General features: G+C 42.5%; 1 protein-coding gene and 1 long non-coding RNA gene across 4 annotated transcripts in view; one reads left to right on the plus strand and one right to left on the minus strand.

Annotated features, from left to right (window-relative positions):
* LOC307212094 overlaps positions 1–17,011 on the minus strand; it is a 317,636-nt gene that overhangs the window by 234,913 nt on the left and 65,712 nt on the right. The window lies entirely within an intron of this gene.
* The window catches only part of HHAT (hedgehog acyltransferase), a 187,175-nt gene that overhangs the window by 104,872 nt on the left and 65,292 nt on the right, over positions 1–17,011 (plus strand). For all 3 annotated transcript variants that reach the window (XM_079968801.1, XM_079968803.1, XM_079968802.1), the window contains exon 10: positions 12,774–12,975. In XM_079968801.1, coding sequence (XP_079824927.1) covers positions 12,774–12,975 — 202 coding nt within the window. The remainder of the gene's footprint in view (positions 1–12,773; positions 12,976–17,011) is intronic.

The raw sequence follows: 17,011 nt of genomic DNA on the forward strand, positions 1-17,011 counted from the left end.
AGCTGTGTTCAGAAATTACACCAGGGCTGCTTTTTTCCATACCACGTTTTATGGGTTCCCACATTGCTAAACAATGTTATTGGATTTACCACATGGTCTGATTGCATGATGCCGGTCCTTATTATTACTATTACTATTACTATTACTATTACTATTACTATTACTATTACTATCACTATCACTATTACTATTACTATTTTATTTATACCCTGCACATCTGGCTGGGTTTCCCCAGCCACTCTGGGCGGCTCCCAACAGAACACTAAAAACAGAATAAAACTTCAAACATTAAAAACTTCCCTAAACAGGGCTGCCTTCAGATGTCTTCTAAACATCAGATAGTTGTTTATTTCCTTGACATCTGATGGGAGGGCGTTCCACAGGGCGGGCGCCACTACCAAGAAGGCTCTCTGCCTGGTTCCCTGTAACCTCACTTCTCACAATGAGGGAATCACCAGAAGGCCCTCGGTGCTGGACCTAAGTGTCCGAGCTGAATGATAGGGATGAAGACGCTCCTTCAGGTATACTTCAATATGGTGGCTCCAAATGTTTCCCTCCCCACTTTTGCAGCTAGTATCACTGACGATAATAGTGACAGAGCTTTGGAACAAAGAAAAGTGAATGAAAGTTGAGGTCCGAATACATTCCTAAACTGAAGTGCAGAACTAGTATGGTCAAGATCACTGCAGATGCAAACCATCTTTTTAAATACTCAAATGCTTTGCAGACAAATTGCAGTCCATCCCAGAGGGTTTGCTCACATCCCCCTGAAGACCAAGATGAAAGAGGCACTGAACCATCTGGCAAAACTCTGCTGCACTCCGCCAGGATGCAAAGGAATATATGAAACTTCCTTGCATCGAGTCAGATCGCTGACCCAGATAGTTCCTTCTTTCTACAGCAGTGATGGTTAACCTGCAGCTGCCCATACATTGTTGGACTCCAAGTCCCATCAGTCACAGAAAGCATAGCCAGTGGTTAGGGCTGATGGTAAAAGGTAAAGGGACCCCTGATCATTAGGTCCAGTCGCGGACGACTCTGGAGTTGCGGCGCTCATCTCGCTTTATTGGCCGAGGGAGCCGGCGTACGGCTTCCGGGTCATGTGGCCAACATGACTAAGCCGCTTCTGGCGAACCAGAGCAGCACACAGAAATGCCGTTTACCTTCCCGCCGGAGTGGTACCTATTTATCTACTTGCACTTCGTGCTTTCGAACTGCTAGGTTGGCAGGAGCAGGGACCGAGCAACGGGAGCTCACCCTGTCGCGGGGATTCCAACTGGCAACCTTCTGATCGGCAAGTCCTAGCTGTAGTCTAACAACATTTGGAGGACACCACATTGGCTACCTACAAAGCTGGCTGGTCCTTCATGGCCTTAGCTGGAGAAGCTGGGGATTGAACCAAGCCAATAAAGAGAGGCCCAGGTGAGCTTCTAAGCATGGGTGCCATAATGAAAAAGGCTCTGTGATACATGCCAGCTAGCTGAACCTCTGATCGCAGGCAGGACACAGAGCATGGCCTTCGATGAGGCACAGTGGGCAGTCAGGCTCTTGAGGATGAAGGTGACCCTTTCAGTCGCCTGGTCCCAAACAGTTGTCTTCTTTGAAGGCGAAGGAACACAGAGTTGTGCACTGAAAATTACATATAAAAGTTTTCATTTTCCAAGTGATTTTTGCAAATGCATGCCTTATGTGAGAACCAATATAGACACAAATGCATGTACACATAGGGAGTCAGCTTAAAAAAGCATTAGGTTTAGTTACAATTAAGTAATCCTGTCTCATGATAGCAGATTTCTTAGTGGATTAATATGGATGTCAGATATTGAGGTCAAAAGAAAGAAAGAAGGATGAACTAACAGGCACAGCCCGGATACAATAATGTGAGATTTCCCTCTATGCTTGATCACAAGAGATAAAACACTTTGCTGTCTTATTGCCTTCAAATTATTCCTTACATCTTTGCAAAGCATCTTGCAAGGGTTTACACAGGTTTAAACCAATTCACTTGATGGGCTGAAGGAAAAGAAAAATCCATTCCATTTAAGCAGCTGTGATTTCTCTGTAGAGCACACAGGAAAAGAAAGCAGCCGAAAACAACCTTATTTTTGTCACGAAAAAAGTAGACGTGGCTCTGAATTCATACAAAGGACATTGAGCAAAAAGGTGTCAACTTTATCACCCCTTCCTGCAGCACAAATCTACTATAAGCCACAATTTTTAAAGCTTCTTCTTTATTTTTTAAAAGGACTTTGAAACAATGGAGTTATGTGCTTAGACTTAGAAGAACCTGGCTTGAGGCCAGAACCATCTTCACAGTAGTTGGGTTTTTTAAAGCATGAAACACAGGTCATAAAAATGAACATCCAACTTAATGCAAAACCATCTGTGCATTTGAAACATGGGGAACGTTTGCACATCACCTGATGGATTCCAGAGTGGATCCCAACACTGGGGGTTGGATTCTAACCCATTTTATTGCATGCTCATTAGGAAGCATGTATTACTTAGTTCCAGTTTCCTTCCTCTCTCTCTCTCTCTCTCTCTCTCTCTCTCTCTCTCACACACACACACACACAGCAATCATCTTTGAAGTGTATTACTTTGAAGATATCTATTTTTGTAATCAGTGCCACATTATTGGGTTTTCTTTCCCTTCACACCCTTAATTAAATTGCGCTTCGTTGATTAAATGTGTCTAACTGGTGTCAGAAGAAACTCAGAGAAAGCACTGAAGAAAGTGTTTTCAAATTCTTGTCTAACATTCTGAAGCGGCACAAAAGGCCCTGCCCACCATTTTGCAGTCTAAACAGAATACTTCTGTGTTTAGACTGTAAAATGTTGGGCAGGGCCTTTTGTGCCATTTTGGAATATTAGACAAGGATTTCTGATGTTATCTTTCTGATGTTCAGGCTGTGAGACCCATTGCCTACAGACCCAAAACAGCACCACGCATGCACAAGAGTATTAAGAGCGGGGGTCACCAACTTTTTGGGGCTTGTGGACACATTTCAAATTTCCAAGAGTGCTGAGGGTTCCAGTGACAAAATAGCTGCTATGTAGGGCACGGCATAACACAAGATGGCTGCCATGGGGAGTGTGGTATTACTCAAAATCAGAGAGACAGCAATTTCACACTTACCATAGGAGGTCATTTATGGCCTGCTGTTCCCAGTTGTGGGGATCACACAATATTGATTTTACACACACACACACACACACACACACACACACACACACACTGCATCTAATGGCAACAGGGAGCTTTCCTAAGTACCAGGAAAAATATACAAGATGGCCACACGACACTCACTCTCATTTCACAGAAATTGCCTAGAAATTACTTGCACATTTTGCCCTATAACTCAGAGTCTGGGGCACCTGCCTGGGGGCACCAGTGTGGGCATCATGGAGCCTGCATGATGGAATTCTTGTCTGGAATTCAGTTGTTTCAGAAAAGAATAACACATAAGTTACAGATTTCTAAGGGACAGGAAGATCCTGATCATTTTTATTCAGTATGGTGGAATTATATTTCATATACAGTAGTACCTTGGGTTACAGACGCTTCAGGTTACAGACTCCACTAACCCAGAAATAGTACCTCGGGTTATGAACTTTGCTTCAGGATGAGAACAGAAATCGTGCAGCAGCGGGAGGCCCCATTAGCTAAAGTTGTGCTTCAGGTTAAGAACAGTTGCAGGTTAAGAACAGACCTCTGGGACAAATTAAGTTCTTAACCCAAGGTACCACTGTATTTTGGTTTCAGATTTACAGGTATCTCCCCCTACATTTTCTAGAGAAATATGGTTGTCATGGTTTTAGAAAGGATGTTATTATTTAATAAATTTAGGTTTTCTATGCCATTGCCTGTAGTTGAATATATCATTGAATTTTTATATTCTTCTTTAAAAAAAACAATTTTATTAATATTGTATCATTACACTTTGTAGCCAAGATCGTTACACATCAAACAAGCTTGCTTGTCAGGAAGAAAGAAAACAAGTAGTGAGGGAAAGAAGAAAATAAAATAAAAATGACATGTGAAGAGAAAAAGGGGAGCATATTAAAAAAACATAAACCCAGCCCACAAAAAAACTTTAGAATGCGGTGAATAGATTAAAAGGATAAATTTCACCATTTAGATTGCCATTCCAAAAATGTAAAAACAAAGCCCACCTCTCAGTAACTTTGTTCTCCTGATTATCATGTATTGTTTTATCTCATCTGTAAGTTTTATCGTTAAGATAATCTGCCAAGATTTCCTCAACCAATTAGTTGTGGGGGGGGGGTTGTCTTATAATATAATTATTATTAATTGTGAAGCTTTGATTTGATTTTTTTAAAAAAATGCAAACTGATGCAGAAATGAGGGATTGGAAACATTTAGATAGAGAAAGAAATAGAAGGACAAATTTGTCCATTCCTACTTTGACCACAGAAGAGTGAAAGAAATTGAAGCCCCATATATTATTATGATGACCCTTGAGATTTTTGGTGTATTATTTCAAATGAAGTGCAAAGTAGAATGTGAATCCTGGGGAAAAATAAAGATGCTCATTAGTTATTTTCCCTCGTCTTCTTCCAACTTCTGGTCTTCTTCCATTTGGTCATTAGCAAAGTTTCACCGTTCATGGCTTTAGTCTCTTCAACTTCTTGCCCATTAGAATCATAGAATCATAGAATCATAGAGTTGGAAGAGACCACAAGGGCCATCGAGTCCAATCCCCTGCCAAGCAGGAAACACCATCAGAGCACTCCTGACATATGGTTGTCAAGCCTCTGCTTAAAGACCTCCAAAGAAGGAGACTCCACCACACTCCTTGGCAGCAAATTCCATAAAATATTAAAATCTAGCAAGCACTTAGGCAAGCTTGTTAAATTAGTAAGGAATGTGTTTAAGAATTTAAATACTGGGTAGATTGTAATGCACTTAGGATCAGTTGTTCTTCTGCCTCAAAAAATTAGTTGTCCTTCTCTGAAACTTGGGTATTGCCATTTTGTAGCTTCTTGTTCTCCAAAAGTCATTTCAGCCATTCCTACCTTCATTTGAAATACATCCATGTAGCATGTCTCAAAGACACAAATATTTCATTATCAACCAAGGAAAAGCAATCATGGATGGTTAAATCACTGTTGGATGACTTTAAGTAGATAATCATATTAAGAGTCGTAAATACCTTCTCTGATTTCCATAAAGTGCATGCAAAGCTCAGGTGGAATTCCATTTTTAATTCTGTTTTCTTGACTCTGATCAAGACCTCTCTGGAGGGAAACAAATCTGCATAGTCATATTTCGTAGCCCTGGTTCTCCTTGTATTGCCATAGCTGTGTTGAACATTCCTTACACCAAGTTTAATTAAAAGCCCTCAATTTTTGTGTGTGTAGGTTTTCCTTGTGGTCACCCTGCATCATTGACTTTGTAGTATCCTTGCAGTCTCCAAACTGAAAATCCTACTTGCACGATTGAACAGAAAGACTACTCATACAGTCACAATGCACATGCAATGTAACATTTGAGATGGGCGTAGGCATGTTAATTTGCTTCTACATCCCCACCCCGATTCTTGCAGCATTTTGCTCATACACCCACATTTCTCTCTCATCTTGCACGTAGCTGTAGCACGGGCCCACTGCCCCTCCATGTGTATGATGTTTTCGTATTGGTCATTGTAGTTCTCTGGCACATACAAGTTTCATTAATAAGAAATAAGAAGATTTGGTGTGAAAGTGTTAAAATATTGTAAAAAAAACAACAACCCAAAACCAGATGGCTTGATGCAAATAAGGTGAAAATGCCACAAAAATGCAGATCTTGCAGGAATTCAGAGTGCTTATTCATCCACGGGCAGCTTGTAAGCAGATTCATTGAAAGCATGATGGGTTTGGGAAGTCTAATACTGAAGCCATTAAGCAGCAAAGTTTGCAAGCACAAACAAATGCTTGTCTCACTGTGCTGGAGCTAACACTTGTAAGAAACTAAGGAAGTGGTAACTGGGTTTGAAAGTTTTACGTCTTCAAGAAATGTCATTCTTAAATATTTCAGTAATTATGTTTGTGATGCAATAGGGATTTGAAGGGTAGTATTTACATAATCTGTCCAATTCACTAATGGGCATCTTGTGAGTTAAAATTATGATGTGCTGCTTAAATGGAACAGCTTGCCTGCAAGAGATAAGCTGACTTCAAGAAGCTGCCCAGTTACTTGAAAAAGGATGCTGTGCAGTTGTAGGAGGAGTGCTTTGCACAATCACCACCAATACAAGGTGGGCTACTTTTCAGTAAGAAATACTTTAAATTCAGGTAGGTAGCAGTGTTGGTCTGACGCAGTTGAAATAAAAATAAAAATAAATTGTCTAGTAGCACCTTGTAGACCAAGGGTAGGCAAACTAAGGCCTGGGGGCCGGATCTGGCCCAATCACCTTCTAAATCTGGCTCACGGATGGTCCGGGAATCAGTGTGTTTTTACATGAGTAGAATGTGTTATTGAAAATGCATCTCTAGGTTATTTGTGGGGCCTGCCTGGTGTTTTTACATGAGTAGAATGTGTGCTTTTATTTAAAATGCATCTCTGGGTTATTTGTGGGGCATAGGAATTCATTCATTCCCTCCCCCCCTCCACAAGGTCTGAGGGACAGTGGACCGGCCCCCTGCTGAAAACGTTTGCTGATCCCTGTTATAGCCAATTAAGTTTGTTCTGGTATACACTTTCGTGTGCATGCCCACTTCTTCAGATACACACATGAAAGCTTACTAGACAATTTTTTATTGTACTTTAAATTGTCCGGCTTTTTTTCATTAGGTAGGTAAAAAATGACTATGCAAAAGCCTTTGACTGTGTCGACCATGGCAAACTATGGCAAGTTCTTAAAGAAATGGGAGTGCCTGATCACCTCATCTGTCTCCTGAGAAATCTCTATGTGGGACAAGAAGCTACAGTTAGAACTGGATATGGAACAACTGATTGGTTCAAAATTGGGAAAGGAGTACGACAAGGCTGCATTTTGTCTCCCTGCTTATTTAACTTATATGCAGAATTCATCATGCGAAAGGCTGGGCTAGATGAATCCCTAGCCGGAGTTAAGATTGCCGGAAGAAATATCAACAACCTCAGATATGCAGATGACACAACCTTGATGGCAGAAAGTGAGGAGGAATTAAAGAACCTTTTATTGAGGGTGAAAGAGGAGAGTGCAAAATATGGTCTGAAGCTCAACATCAAAAAAACGAAGATCATGGCTACTGGTCCCATCACCTCCTGGCAAATAGAAGGGGAAGAAATGGAGGCAGTGAGAGATTTTACTTTCTTGGGCTCCATGATCACTGCAGATGGTGACAGCAGCCACGAAATTAAAAGACGCCTGCTTCTTGGGAGAAGGGCAATGACAGGCCTAGACAGCATCTTGAGAAGTAGAGACATCACCTTGCCAACAAAGGTCCGTATAGTTAAAGCTATGGTTTTCCCAGTAGTGATGTATGGAAGTGAGAGCTGGACCATAAAGAAGGCTGATTGCCGAAGAATTGATGCTTTTGAATTATGGTGCTGGAGGAGACTCTTGAGAGTCCCATGGACTGCAAGAAGATCAAACCTCTCCATTCTGAAGGAAATCAGCTCTGAGTGCTCACTGGAAGGACAGATTGTGAAGCTGAGGCTCCAGTACTTTGGCCACCTCATGAGAAGAGAAGACTCCCTGGAGAAGACCCTGATGTTGGGAAAGATGGAGGGCACAAGGAGAAGGGGGCGACAGAGGACGAGATGGTTGGATAGTGTTTTCGAGGTTACCAGCATGAGTCTGACCAAGCTGCGGGGGGCAGTGGAGGACAGGAGTGCCTGGCGTTCTCTGGTCCATGGGGTCACGAAGAGTCGGACACGACTAAACGACTAAACAACAACAACAAAGGTAAAAATTCTATAACTTAGAGAAAACACTTCACAATCCATGACTGGGCAATACCTTTATTAGAACCAAACAAAATGTCACGCATTTATGGCAAACGGTTGAGTTCTCCAGATTTTATTACTCAAGGCAATATACTACTCAAATACTTCATTACCTACATAAATGTGTTTGGAAGGACAGACCAGGACTATAATTACACAGTTTCCCGTGAAGCTGGTGGGACAAATCAGCCGTCAATTAAGTCTCCTATGATTTCATTGGGAATTTACTGCCACGATCGTCATTATTTATTAAATTTGTATCCTGCCCTTCTTCCTCAAAGAAGTTCAGGACCTCAAACACACAAACAATAAAACATATGAAACATTTAGAAACAAGTCCAATGTAGACTGGGAAAGACCTTTACATACAAGGCTTGTTGGAAAAGGAAGATCTTCAGCGGGTGCTGGAAAGACAGCAGAGTGAGTGCCTGGCTAATATTCAAGCTGAGTGAATTCTGAAGTGTGGATGTCACAACTTAAAAAGCCCAGTTCCTACATTGGGTGGAATGGACCTCCTGATAAGATCCTGTCTGCTAGAGGCCCTCACCTGCAGAGTGCAGGGATTGATGAGGTATCCATCAGGTATCCAGTTTCCCCAGGGACATTTCAGGTCTCCAGGTCTCCAGCTGTATAAGTCTGTATACACCAAAACCAGCACCTTGAACTTAACCTGGTAACTAGTATAGCTTGAGTCCAATCTTTCATCAGTTTTAAGTCACAGCCGGACATCACCGCTTGTGCAATGTGTTACCATCTAGCTCTTAATAGTTCCACTGTCAACACTAAAACTATACCTAGATCCCACCCCCCTCAAGGATTCACATCCAAGAATTTTCATAAGCAAAAAGGAATTAATGCTCAATTAACCAACTGCTGGCACTAGATTGTAAAAGTCAGATAATTGAATCTCTTTCCCTCCTGTACAGCTGCCTGAGCAGTCACCTAAGGAGAGCCAATTGACACCGTGTAAACTGAACTGTAATTGAAAGCACGCTTTTAAATTAAAGTTGTCATTTCTAAGGCTGTTCCTAGTGATGGTCACGTTGGTGCCAATTGAGATCATTTGCACAAAAGAGGAGTTTCCTGATGGGAAGCAGCCTGAATCTGCTATAGTTAGAGGATGCTTTCATGGAAAACATTCTTGAATTATCCTTTCAGGGAACAGCTTGTGTCCTGCGATGTTCACCTTGCTGGCTAGGGCTGTTAAAAAAACTTCAGATGAGCTTAACAAACACAACAGCATATTACTGATGCGGAAACACACAGTGTGCTGCTTTTTCTGATTTCCAAACCCTGATTCTGACAGATATATGGCCAGACAGCTGCCTTCCTTAACCTGGTGCAATCCAGATGTTTTAGACCACAACTACCATAATCCTTGGCCATTGACTGTGTTTGCTGGGCCCAATAGGAACTGCAGGTTGAGGAATCATAGAATCATAGAATCATAGAGTTGGAAGAGACCAACTCCCTGCCAAGCAGGAAACACCATCAGAGCACTCCTGACATATGGTTGTCAAGCCTCTGCTTAAAGACCTCCAAAGAAGGAGACTCCACCACACTCCTTGGCAGCAAATTCCACTGTCAAACAGCTCTTACTGTCAGGAAGTTCTTCCTAATGTTTAGGTGGAATCTTTTTTCTTGTAGTTTGGAACCATTGCTCCGAGTCCGCTTCTCTGGAGCAGCAGAAAACAACCTTTCTCCCTCCTCTATGTGACATCCTTTTATATATTTGAACATGGCTATCATATCACCCCTTAACCTCCTCTTCTCCAGGCTAAACATGCCCAGCTTCCTTAGCCGTTCCTCATAAGGCATCATTTCCAGGCCTTTGACCATTTTGGTTGCCCTCCTCTGGACACGTTCCAGTTTGTCAGTGTCCTTCTTGAACTGTGGTGCCCAGAACTGGACACAGTACTCCAGGTGAGGTCTGACCAGAGCAGAATACAGTGGCACTATTACTTCCCTTGATCTAGATGCTATGCTCCTATTGATGCAGCCCAGAATTGCATTGGCTTTTTTAGCTGCCGCGTCACACTGTTGGCTCATGTCAAGTTTGTGGTCAACCAAGACTCCTAGATCCTTTTCACATGTACTGCTCTCAAGCCAGGTGTCACCCATCTTGTATTTGTGCCTCTCATTTTTTTTGCCCAAGTGCAATACTTTACATTTCTCCCTGTTAAAATTCATCTTGTTTGTTTTGGCCCAGTTCTCTAATCTGTCAAGGTCGTTTTGAAGTGTGATCCTGTCCTCTGGGGTGTTAGCCACCCCTCCCAGTTTGGTGTCATCTGCAAATTTGATCAGGATGCCCTTGAGTCCATCATCCAAGTTGTTGATAAAGATGTTGAATAAGACCGGGCCCAAGACAGAACCCTGTGGCACCCCACTAGTCACTCTTCTCCAGGATGAAGAGGAACCATTGATGAGCACCCTTTGGGTTCGGTCAGTCAGCCAGTTACAAATCCACTGAGTGGTAGCATAGTCAAGTCCGCATTTTACCAGCTTCTTTACAAGAATATCATGGGGCACCTTGTCAAATGCCTTGCTGAAATCAAGGTAGGCTACATCCACTGCGTTCCCTTCATCTACCAGGCTTGTAATTCTGTCAAAAAACGAGATCAGGTTCGTCTGACATGACTTATTTTTCAGAAATCCATGCTGACTATTGGTGATCACAGCATTCCTTTCTAGGTGCTCACAGAAGGGAAGGGAGACCTATCCCTTTAAAAGAACCCAAGATGCACCCTGTTGAACTGCCAATTGGAAATTTTTATGTCCCATGTTTTAGCTATCATTAGAACTGATTTTTACATGGGGGCGGGGCTTGTATGTATTCCATACTGAAGGTATGCAAGAACAACATGAGAGAATCTAAATCACACAGGATAGATCATGTCCAGTTCTTCAAAGGAGTCCTGGTTTGTTTCCCCAGATGGAGTTTTCTGCCGGCGCAGAACTACTGACGAAAGCCTGGCGGTCTCTCAATTGGAATGTCTAAATTGCAAGGACGGATAGCACTTAGAAAGCACTTCTGGGCTGCTTGCGTAACCTCCAGCTACGATAACACTTGCAGAGCCACTACACGAAGAGTAGAGTGCTCTTATTACACTTCCCATTCCCCAATTCCCTAGTTTTGTTGTGTGTTTGAGACCAGGATCTAATAATCAAATATTCCCTGGGGGAAATGGTGCTGATTAACAATACATCCCTGTGCCGGTTTACTCAGAAGTAGATGCCACTTCATACAGTGAGGTTTATTCACTAAGAAGATGTATGTTTAGGATTGAAGCCTGATTTATGGAACAGAAAAACTTCAAAGGCCACAAATGCTGATGTTGACCATCATACAGAGAGATGAATAGTGATTCTGAAATGTCGTAAGCATTTGAGAATTAAATGTTGCTACTTCTAATTGCATTCTTCAGTTAAATCTATATCTCCTTAATGCTGTACAGTTTGTTTCTACAGTGGTGCCCCGCAAGACGAAAAACTCGCTAGACGAAAGGGTTTTCCATTTTTCGAGGTGCTTCGCAAGATGAATTTCCCTATGGGAAAGCCATTAATACCCGGGGAATCCGCGCTCCGCAAGACGAAAAAATCGCAAGACGAAGCAACTCGCGGAACGAATTAATTTCGTCTTGCGAGGCACCACTGTATTTCTTTGAAATATCACTTGGGAAGGGGACTTCATTTCCCCTCAGAACCAGTGGAGCTGTAATAATAATTATAAATGTAAACATTATGGATCAAATGACTGATTACATTTCCTACCTTAAAAGGAAAACTTAGGTTCGGACCATGTTACAAAAATGGAAGTCTTGGGTTGGGTTCACCACTCTGTGTGGCATGCATTACAACTTACCCTCGCTCCAGGTACCATTACATGGCCTGATCCTCCCCACTCCACCAGCATCCCTGCCAATGTGGAGAAGAGCCAGTATCCAACTAAGTCATATTCAGAGTAGACCCAGTGAAATCCATGCATTTAAGTCAGTTGATTTCAGTGTGCCTACTCTGAGTTTGGCATAGTCAAATACGATGAAATGATGTCAGGCAAATTGTAGGTGTGAGAGGAAGAACTGCTTCCGTTCTCAACAGCAGCTCTGAACTTTGTGTAATACTTCTGTATACTTATTGCAAATAAAACAGAAAGTAAAAAAGAAACAATGTGAACGAAGCCAAAGACACTACTAAAATTTACTTAAAATTACCAAACAAGATTTTACCAAAATTTTTCAAACAAAGCATTTCATCCAACAACAGTGTTTCACAAAACCTATTGCGGAAAGATTTAAGAAACCATGGAAGTAAATATGGAATTATTTATTTGCTGTGTAGATGACTCTTTGGTCCTGGTTAATATCCTGTTCCAACTCACTTTCTATTTTTTAATCGTGTTTTTAATACTCTGTTGGAAGCCACCCAGAGTAGCTGGGGAAGCCCGGCCAGATGGGTGGAGTATAAGTAATAAATTATTATTATTATTATTATTATTATTATTATTATTATTATTATTAAAGTTTAACCTCACTGGGAATGTGGCATAGCCTGTGTATTCAGTTTTGGCATCTTTCAGGTGGGGGCAGGGGGAGGGAGATGCCTCATCTTGCCCAAAAGCATGAATTATTATTTTTTTAAAAAAACAAAAACAAAAAAACACACGAACTCATCCACTGTCTTTAAGAAACTATAGAGGTTTCAGAAAGAAAATGTCAGGTAATTAGTCAAGGCAGCACTTTAGAGCTGCTGGTAAAAACAAATTTATATTGCAGTAGTTGTATAACTGTGATTTCAATGAAGTCTTAATTACTTCTGCTTATAATTTCCCTGGCAGGTACATTTACATCCCGATGGGAGGATCCCGCTGCAACATCTTGAAGATGCTGTTCTCCACAGCAATCACGTTCGCTTTTGTAAGCTATTGGCACGGCGGTTATAGCTACCTTTGGTCCTGGGCGATACTTAATTGGCTTGGAGTAGCAGCTGAAAATGGAGTGAAGAGGCTGGTTTCTCTTCCAGCTGTCCTTGACTTAATTGTAAGTTCATTGGTTTTCATGTTTGTAATGCTCAGAACTGTGTTTAGGACTAGAGACTTCAGGTGGTTCAGTGCTATCAGAACGCGCCCACCTGCTGGACTCAAGTTTCGGGATTGGCAACTTTCTAGAGCTACATAATACAGAAAGTGGTTGTGCTGTGAAATACAATGACAACAAAAGGTAATTAAAAGTCCTGAAGGTCATCTAATAGGGGATTTTACTTTGCTTAGCAATCTTTTTTTAAAAAAATCGTAGATTGCTGCTAAATAATTTATGGCATCAGAAATTTAGTGCAGCTGTTTGTTCATTTATCTGAAGTTGCTAGACTTCAATTCCCATCACTCCCAGCTAGCATGGCCAATTGTAACGGATATTGGGTGTTGTAGTTACAACAACATCTGAAGGGCACTATGTTGGCCACCCCGATTTAGTGCAAAGGAAGTTATTTGGGTCTCTTGTCTGCCTGTATCTCATAGCTTGGTAAGTTATATAATAATAATAATAATAATTTATTATTTATACCCCACCCATCTGGCTGAGCTTCCCCAGTCACTCTGGGCGGTTCCCAATCGAGTCTCAAAAACAATACAGCATTAAATATTAAAAACTTCCCTAAACAGGGCTGCCTTCAGATGTCTTTTAAAGATAAGATAACTGCTTATTTCCTTCATATCTGAAGGGAGGGCATTCCACAGGGCAGGCGCCACTACCAAGAAGGCCCTCTGTTTGGTTCCCTGTAACCTCACTTCTCGCAATAAGGGAACCGCCAGAAGGCCCTCGGCGCTGGATCTCAGTGTCCGGGCTGAACGATAGGAGTGGAGATGCTCCTTCAGGTAAACTGAGGCCGTTTAGGACTTTAAAGGTCAGCAGCAACACTTTGAATTGTGCTCAGAAACGTACTGGGAGCCAGTGCAGATCTCTCAGCATCGGTGTTATGTGGTCCTGGCGGCCCATCCAAGTCACTAGTCCAGCTGCCGCATTCTGGATTAAGTTCAAGGGAGGAACCTAAAAGGCAAGTATCTTGAATGAGATCTTCTGTGCTAGAAGCCCTGCTAATGAGACAGAAGCGTACACATGCTCAACAGCTCAACTCCTTCAGTGTTGGTGGTGAAGCTTCACCCCCCAAAAGTGCAATTCAATATAGATTCTTGCTATGTGAGTATCAAATCCTTTTGTGCAAATCCCATCTTCTCTCACTGGGTGCTTCTAGGCAGCCTGCTTATTGAATATTCATCGTCGTTTGTTTGCGAGAAGATTAGATGACATCAGCTATTTAATGAGCATTTGTTTTGATTTGTTTGAGGGGAGATTAGGTGAAGTTGCATCAAAGCAACTTGTTATCGCACACTTTCCAGTGCATCTGTACAGCCATGTTCCCACCAGTGTATTGAACATAGTACTAACCTCCCCACCACCTCGCCCCCTTCCACTCTCCCTCCTGGAGCCAACATGGTGTAGTGGTTAAGAGCGGTGGACTCGTAATCTGGTGAACCGGGTTTGCTTCCCCGCTCCTCCACATGCAGCTGCTGGGTGACCTTGGGCTAGTCACACTTCTCTGAAGTCTCTCAGCCCCACTCACCTCACAGAGTGTTTGTTGTGGGGGAGGAAGGGAAAGGAGAATGTTAGCCGCTTTGAGACTCCTTAAGGGGAGTGAAAGGCGGGATATCAAGTCCAAACTCCTCCTCCTCCTCTTCTTCTTCTTCTTCTTCTTCTTCTTCTTCTTCTTCTTCTTCTTCTTCTTCTTCTCCTCCTCCTCCTCCTCCTCCTCCCCCCTCCCCCCTCCTCCTCCTCCTGGTAAGCAGCAATAACTCTGCTGCTGGGAGGTCAAGTAAGCATCACAACCCCACCAAGAGTTGTGTTTTGTGCTTCAAGCTTGCTCTGGGGCAATTTAGGGAAGGATATAATCTGTCCTCCTGCCTGCTTTCCAGAAAAGCACTAGCAAGGCAATTCAGCTATGAGACAACCAAGAATCTTCCTGGTATTGGGTCTCAGGCAGAAGTGAGAGGCATCCAGGCATAATATCCAACCTTCCCCACTGAAGAGCATACTGGAAGCTGATGTGAAAGCTACCCTACCACACACAATCCACCCCAACACACAAGGATGGTTTGCATTTGTAAAAGTCACATTTGCATAACGAATGCTCTCCTCTTGGTGTGCACCTGGATTTTCTTCCGTAAATTGCATTCTGTTTTGAAAAGTTCATGTCCATTCAAGCAACGAAATGTGTGTCAACCAACTGCCAGCACAGCAGCTTCCTTTCTTGAGCACTTAGTCTGAATGCAGAAAGTACAGGCGCAAAATAGGTACACAAGTTCAAAGTGCTCCATTTAAATGATACGCAGGAAACCATTTGCAGAGGAATAAGAGAGCTTGCGTCAAAAACTCATTTGCATTATGAGTCAGATATTATTGAACGTTGATATCATCACGGACCATTTTAAAGCCAACTTGAACACCTTTGAAAAATGGATGACACAAATTCATGAAATAGAAGGTGGGGGTTGTAGGCTCTCTACTTCAGTGGTTTCAATCTCGGTAGTGGCACCCGCCCTGTGGAATGCCCTCCCACCAGATATCAAAGAGAACAACAACTACCAGACTTTTAGACGACATCTGAAGGCAGCCCTGTTTAGGGAAGCTTTTAATGTTTGAGGCATTACTGTATTTTAATATTGTGTTGGAAGCTGCCCAGAGTGGCTGGGGAAGCCCAGCCAGATGGGTGGCATATAAATAATAAATTGTTGTTGTTGTTGTTGTTGTTGTTGTTGTTGTTGTTGTTGTTAATCCTACCTCCAGGACCATTTCCAGCAAGTAGTGAAGGGAGCGGCAGTTGTCCTGAGGCATCCCATAGGGTTCCATCTTGTCCCCCATATTATTTGACATCTATAGGATGCCTCTGGAATCTGTCATCAGAGGATTTGGAACAAGGTGTTGTTAATATGCAGACAACACTCAGCTTTATCTCTCTGTTCCATCTGAATTGGGAGAGGTGGCTGAGGTGTTTTAAGGCAGTGATGGCTTGCATGTGGGCCAATAAATCAAAGCTCAATCCTGAAAAGACAGAGGTGTTATTTGTACCGAGTTCTCGAGTCTGGGAGGTAGAGAGACAGCCTGTCTGGGATGCGTTTGTACTCTGCTGGAAGGAGCAAGTCTATAGCTCGGGAATGCTCCTGGATTTAACATTGTTACTGGCGTCTCAGATGGCCTTGGTGGCCAAAACTGGTTTGTCAGCCCCTTTTGGGCAGAAATGTTGCTATATCATGTTTGGTAACTTCCAAATTGGACTATTGCAGTGCACCCTACATGGGGTTGCCCTTGAAGATGACTTAGAAACCTCAAATTATCAAGTGGTCTTTGCTTTGAGATATATTTTTAGGGTCCACCCTAGTTGTGCCTGTGATTTGTCTATTCATGATATCTGTATATTATTACCTCCTGGATCAGAGAGAACATGCCAGTTACTTACTGGGGATCATGAGTAGGGGAGAGCCATTTCAGTTATGTCCTGCTGGTGGGCTTCTCAAAGCTATCTGTTTGGCCATTGTGGAAATAGAATACTGGACTGGATGTGACTTTGGTGTAATCCAGCAGGTTTATCACTCAGAAAACATAATGGTGCATGCAGAGTGTGACTGGACAATGAAACAAATGGGTAGTCCCTGCTTACACAGGGGTACATGACCACTTGAGCAGCCCTTGTGTATATACTACTGGTTAGAAGGTCTGTATCAATGCATATACTTTTTTTCTTCTGGGTAAGCCCATTTGGAGACTTCCAAATACAGTGGTACCTTGGGTTAAGTACTTAATTCGTTCCGGAGGTCTGTTCTTAACCTGAAACTGTTCTTAACCTGAAGCACCACTTTAGCTAATGGGGCCTCCTGTGCTGCCACGCCGCCGGAGCACGATTTCTGTTCTTATCCTGAAGCAAAGTTCTTAACCCGAGGTAATATTTCTGGGTTAGCGGAGTCTGTAACCTGAAGCGTATGTAACCCGAGGTATCACTGTACATTAGATTCTCAATGCTAGCATC

Source organism: Podarcis cretensis (assembly GCF_951804945.1).
Source record: "Podarcis cretensis genome assembly, chromosome: 3".
Lineage (NCBI taxonomy): Eukaryota > Metazoa > Chordata > Lepidosauria > Squamata > Lacertidae > Podarcis > Podarcis cretensis.